Raw genomic sequence first — 6,056 nt, forward strand, 5'->3', positions numbered from 1 at the left:
TTTATGAAAATAACTCTAGGGAATAACTATTAAAATATTCAAGGGGAAGAGGAAATAACTCTATTTAACACATTATTTTGGGGGTGCATGCAGTACGTACGGTACTTCAAAATGTCAATAAATAGATTTGGAGCACAGGGTATTGTATTGGAGCGTGCAGGGTGTAAAACAGACTATTTATTTTGTATGGCCTAATAGTATTTGTTTTTTATAGACCACAAAGACTATTCATCATCCACTATTCAGACTTCAAGATTTGGTTTTGTGTTAAATATAAGGATACCGTAAAATTTCAATTATAAAAGCGAAAGTAAAATTCTTATCAACAAAAAGTAGCCAGCGAAAACAGGACAAAATGAGGATTTTACACGACGGTTTTCGCCAGTTTTTGAACCCACTGTATGCCCACTGGTTTTGATTTACAAAAAAAAATTTTGTTTGGTAGCTCAGTAACAATCAACAGTATGAAATATTCCACCTTCAGTCACACACTTTGTAGGAACAATATTGTATTTCTGCTAAAATCTGGCATTAGTCGTGCCTTATAGTGATTAAGAGCTAAAAATTGAAAGCATTTTAAAGAACTCATAAAATATTTTTGGATTTTCACTAGGGATCATCCAAAGAAAATTAGGTTAAATTAAATCACTTTTCAGAATATTAGTAACAGTATTATCAAGAAGTAAATATTTATATGGAATGGGCAATTGTCAAGGTTTGATCAATTAACCTGACAATTTCTTTTTTTTTTAGGTCATATAATTACAGACAGTTTCAATTTAATAAGAGTTATCATTATCTTACCCCAAGACAGCAGCACCATGAATTGTTGGTCCGGCAAAATCAAAATCAACATCACAGTTCAAGTTAACATTATCATTTTTAAATCCACTCTTTATTTTACCACTCTTTTTTCTGAAAAATGTTTCAAATTAAGAGTATCAAATTATTAAAGTATTAAATCATAGATTGACCATTTTCAAATTTTAACATCTAATCTAAAATGACATCTTCATCATAATTATGTTCATACAAACTCATTAACTTTGAATGACTGAATGAAAACAATGACACATTTACATGTTGCTCAACAATTATAAGTGTTAAGTTAATCTTACCCGGTATGTGGGGCAAATGAGGTATCAAAAGCCAATTTTAATCCTTTGGCAAGTTGGTCTTCAATGGTAATTTGAGTATTAAGAACATTATCAGTGTTCCATTTTTCAGTGAATGTTAAACCTGAAACCAAACCATTGTCAAAATGCATAAATAATTTCATTAGCAATCCAATACCACTTTTCATTCTTTACTAATTTTCAAGTTATTTTCATAGAAAACCGTGATGCTAATATCATCTGACATGAAATGGAATCAAACCTTACCATATTCGTTCCATTTATATTTGGTTTCAAATTTTCCACTAACTTTACCAGTATCAGTACTAGAATTACCACTCACAGTGAAGTTGACACCACTGTCAGTCTTTGTTTTAGCTTCCAGCTTAGTAAATCCATAATCTAAAAAACGTATAACCTCGATTAAAGTATAGTCATTGAATATTAACTAATAACCGATAAGATTGCAAGGTATTTTAGCAAAACATTTGTAACACTTATCTAATGGGTCGAAAAGCTGAAGAAAAGGCAGTTGTTCAATATCCCGTAAATAATCTTTGATTACGTTCATAGCATTTTCTATTGCTACCTGAGCAAATGCTTATGCAATCTTCAATTTGATAGTAAATGTTGCCAAGTAGCCATTCATTTCTTGTTCAAAACTGCATGTACCGAAGAGAAGTAGAAAGAAAAAAAAAACAATACTGGTACATACTAAAGCCTTCATCAAATATATCTCTGGATGATTTTCCCAAATCTGAAAAGCTTGGTGGAGCCATACTTTATCTTTGAAAATTACAACTGAAAATAAAAAATTACAAATCAGCATGCAATAACCAAAGACAGAATTTAGATTTAAATAGTCTTAAATTATGATCATAAGACTACATTAAAGGGATTGTAAAAAGGTTTTCTAAATTTTTTATGACACTGATAGCATCAATTTGCACCATCTCAATTTTCAACCAGACATGTCTGGTTCCTGCAATTCCACTAAAACAAAGTGATTTATAACATCACTAATTGCAAAATATGCTTTATCACATAAGGACTTCTTGATTAGTGATGTCATAGTTTTAGTGAAATTGCCAGATGTCTGATTAAAAATTGGAATAGTGTAAATTAATGCTTTAAGTGTCAGATACCAGTACACATAAAATTTTCAGAAAACCCATTTGCAATCACTTTTTACTCTTAACCTCACTTTGAAGGTCATGCTTACAGTAACAATGTCGGCTAAAAATCTACCTTGTAAGCTTACGTAAAAATTACTTTGCAACATAAGACTGGGCTATCAAGTGGGTTGGGCGGTATACCGTGAAAAGCACTATACCGCGGTATTGGTTTTCACGGTATTTGTATCACCAAAATAATCTGTATCGCGGTTTTACAGTTATACCGTCAATCATAATTTTTTGTAAAATACATGACAAGGGGTTTGGTTTATTAATGCCCGTGTAAGATTTAGCAGGATTGTTAAAATTTGTTTTGGTTCAGTGAGTCAATCTAAATTCTTTATTCATTCGCTCACCATTCGAGATGTGAAGATCTCGACAATTAGCGGGAAGCATGGCTGGCAGCAAAGTCTCTGGTGATGAAATAGAAATGAATAATAAAGACAACGTCTAAGAAAATGAACAAATGCATGAACTAGTCCGTAAACGAAACGGAAATACGACACGAGCAACTTGTTTCACCACCTTAGGGATAGACATCCACAACATCACACTGAAAATCAAAGTTCAATATGAAATCTGCACTGAGAATAGGCCTATTTATCAGCTTAAATTGTTGCTAACTTTGTAAAAATTCAAATACATGCAAGGAGACATGGCACTAAAAAAAAAAGCTAAGCTTATACCGGTAGTAAGTCAATATTTGTGTCATTTTAGCTAGAATTTACTGGGATGGAGATTCTGTCCAATTTGTGTCATATTTTCATCAAAACGAAGTCATTCTATTCTGTGCTATTGTGTGGAAGCTCATATTTTAAAACGTAAAAATTCGAATTTCTTTCTACTGATCCGAATGAATGTCCACCGGTGACTTAGTATAATTAGTAAGCTAAATGAGGTAAATGACAGTTTTTCCTCGATAAAGCTTTTTGTCCTTAATGAGTTCCATAAAATAAACACTAGGTGTGCACAATTAGGGGATGATATTAAAGCGAAAACATGAAAATAAATTTTACCGATTTTCAACACTGGAAGGTGAGAGTTTCGCAAGGTCACGGAGAAAGGAAGTCGTTCAGTTGCACGTGTTCGAGATCCAAGGGATTTGATTTGAATAAAAGTAAATTTTAGTCAAATAGATCGGACTGAATGACTATTTGCTTAAATTTTGCAAAAATAATGGAATTAAACTGTGAAAACGATATAAAAAAAATCAATGTTAGAAAAATCACGTTTTAGCGAGAATGAGATAATTCGTCCTTTAAAGATATCAAGACATTTCGTTCAACCAATAATGGAATATTCCTTAGTCCGAAAATCCTACCTATCGGTAGGAAAAATATCTTAGTCAAGATAATTTGAGAGTATAATGCCTGCACTCTGATCAAATATGTTTAATCATGGCTATGCGTGGATTATAATCTAAATACTCATAAAAGGGAAATGAAAAAAGAAAATTGAGCAGAGCAGCAGAATTGGTAACCTATGTGACGAAATATCTCGCTACCTTCAACCAATCATTTCAGCGCGATGAAGCGCTTCCGGATAATCCCACGAAATGGAGGCAATAACAACCAAACTATTAGTCAATAGGCCAAAAAGGATGTCAGAGATAGCATAAAAAGATGACCTTTGAATCCAGCATGACTTTTAGACTACATGTATTAGATCAATCTATTATATCTTAAAAAGTCATAGATCAAGAGGTGAATCAAATTCTATTCAATTTATTTCAAAGTTATATTTAATTTATACGCATTCTATTCATATTAGAGTACTACTGACTGACTCTACCGAGTACTGTAACTTAGTAAGACCATTAGGGCATAGATCTAGCCTAGTTAGGCTTATTAAAAAATATTTCCAAGAATCTTTTAGAATTTCTTTGCCAGTCATTTCCGAATGATTATTTTTCGTTAATGAAAATAATTTCCAACTGAAAAAATTATTATCTGGAAGTGTGATTTTTGAGAGCCAGAGGCACAGAGGAGTTTCCAGTATTCCAGTCATGGTCACTCAAGGCACTGTAGGAAGACCTGGTCGGAGAGTAAGCTTAAAGGGACAGGTGTGCCATTTTGAGTGATTTTTAGTCTTGAATATGTAAATAGTCTTCAGAAGTACTGGAAATGTATACAAATAGCATAATTCATTAAAATAAATACTTGAAAATTTACTATTGATACATATGTCGTTTCTTTATATCACAGAGTATCTTAAATTCATAAGTCTTCATTTTAACATTCAAACGCAGATAAGTCCAGGACACACGTGGATTTGAACGTTCAAATTTTGATGGTGAGCACTATTACTGATTAGCTTAGCTAAAAAATTCCTGTTTCTGAGACTTAAGTATGATTGGTCATTGTCAAAAAAATGGCCCATCTGTCCCTTTAGTGTTCTTCTTTCACACTGCCACTGTGAGTTCTGAAATGAAAAAGAAAAAAGTTAAGCTGAGTTTCATTGATGACCAAAATATTTTCATATATATTGAGCAAATTTGGTAATCTAATGTGAGGAGTTATGGTGTGAAATTTTTTGGTGACAGAAATATAATCACACAAGGAAATCTTTTATGTGATCCCTATGTAAGCTAAACTATCAAAATAGTTTAAGATGGGTTCCCTTATTTTAATTTAGTGAATAGAAAGTAGAGGTGTTCTAATGTCTTGGATACCAGTTTGTCTCACATTTCCATTATTATTTTAACACGAACACAATTATATGAATAACAATTACTTTAATAAATAACTTGCGACGTTTCGACGATGATTCTTTCGTCTTTATCAAGCAATGATACAAAATAACAAGGCATTCAGGATATATGGGGCAACAATGACAAGGATTAAAACAATGGGAATACATTAATCAATTATGTAGGGGTAATCACAAGGGTGTGTGATTAGAGAAACCATTAAAGGGATGTAGTAAATTACTTCTTGATTATAATGGTGGGGTGGTGGTGATTATAATCGTACAATGTGATGATAAATAAAACATAAAAAACTTGACTAGTAAGATGCCGGTGACAATCTAAATACAAAATTTGGGGTGAGGTTATTTAATTAAAGGGTCATAGGCATGTGATAAATAAACACCTGTTGAGTTGCGGTTGGTATCTCCTTATGTGAATTGCTTCGGTCAATTGTCTCGTTTTCTTGTTGGTTTGGTGTTTAGTAAGGGCTTCAATATTGTGTCGTCGGTTGTTTTTGATGTGTTCAGAAACTGCGGATGTTTGGGTAGGTTCTGAGATTGAGAGGGCGTCTTGTTTCTCCAACATATTCTTCATTGCAGGAGCATGTGATTTTGTAGACACATCCTTTTGGTGCCAGAGGTATTGTGGGTGCCAGTTTTCCATTTGCATGAAGGATGTCCTTGATTGTTGGTCCAGGTGAAAAGGTTGTTTCTATTCCTACGGTGTGTTTGATCAGTCTTCTTATTTTTTTGCGGGAAAATCAGAAACATCAACCAAACAGGACAGTTGGTTTCGTATGATGTTGTGGACCTGTTCACAAACATCCCCAGAAATCATGCCATCACTATTCTTCGTGATCGAATTTTGAACCTAACAGACCCACTTGATACCAAACTCTCCATTGACAGCATAACCAATCTTCTTCTAAAATGCATCGAATCAACCTATTTCAGTTGGGGTGACAACCTGTATGAACAGGTGCATGGTCTACCTATGGGAAGCCCTCTCTCACCCCTCATCACTGAAGTCTATATGACTTACTTTGAAGAAGAAGCCCTCCACACCTCACCCATAAAC

At 33.4% G+C, this 6,056-nt stretch overlaps 1 protein-coding gene across 1 annotated transcript in view; it reads right to left on the reverse strand.

The window, feature by feature from the left end:
* LOTGIDRAFT_168464 (hypothetical protein) overlaps window positions 1-3,343 on the reverse strand; it is an 11,692-nt gene extending 8,349 nt beyond the window's left edge. The window contains exons 1-5 of the mRNA XM_009066340.1: window positions 3,307-3,343; window positions 1,831-1,916; window positions 1,383-1,517; window positions 1,119-1,239; window positions 805-915 (exon numbers count right to left, since the gene is read on the reverse strand). Of these exons, the coding sequence (XP_009064588.1) occupies window positions 805-915; window positions 1,119-1,239; window positions 1,383-1,517; window positions 1,831-1,894 (431 nt within the window). The 5' untranslated portion in view covers window positions 1,895-1,916; window positions 3,307-3,343. The remainder of the gene's footprint in view (window positions 1-804; window positions 916-1,118; window positions 1,240-1,382; window positions 1,518-1,830; window positions 1,917-3,306) is intronic.
* Between the last annotated feature and the right edge of the window lie 2,713 nt (window positions 3,344-6,056).

This window comes from Lottia gigantea, assembly GCF_000327385.1.
Source record: "Lottia gigantea unplaced genomic scaffold LOTGIsca_75, whole genome shotgun sequence".
Taxonomy (NCBI): domain Eukaryota; kingdom Metazoa; phylum Mollusca; class Gastropoda; family Lottiidae; genus Lottia; species Lottia gigantea.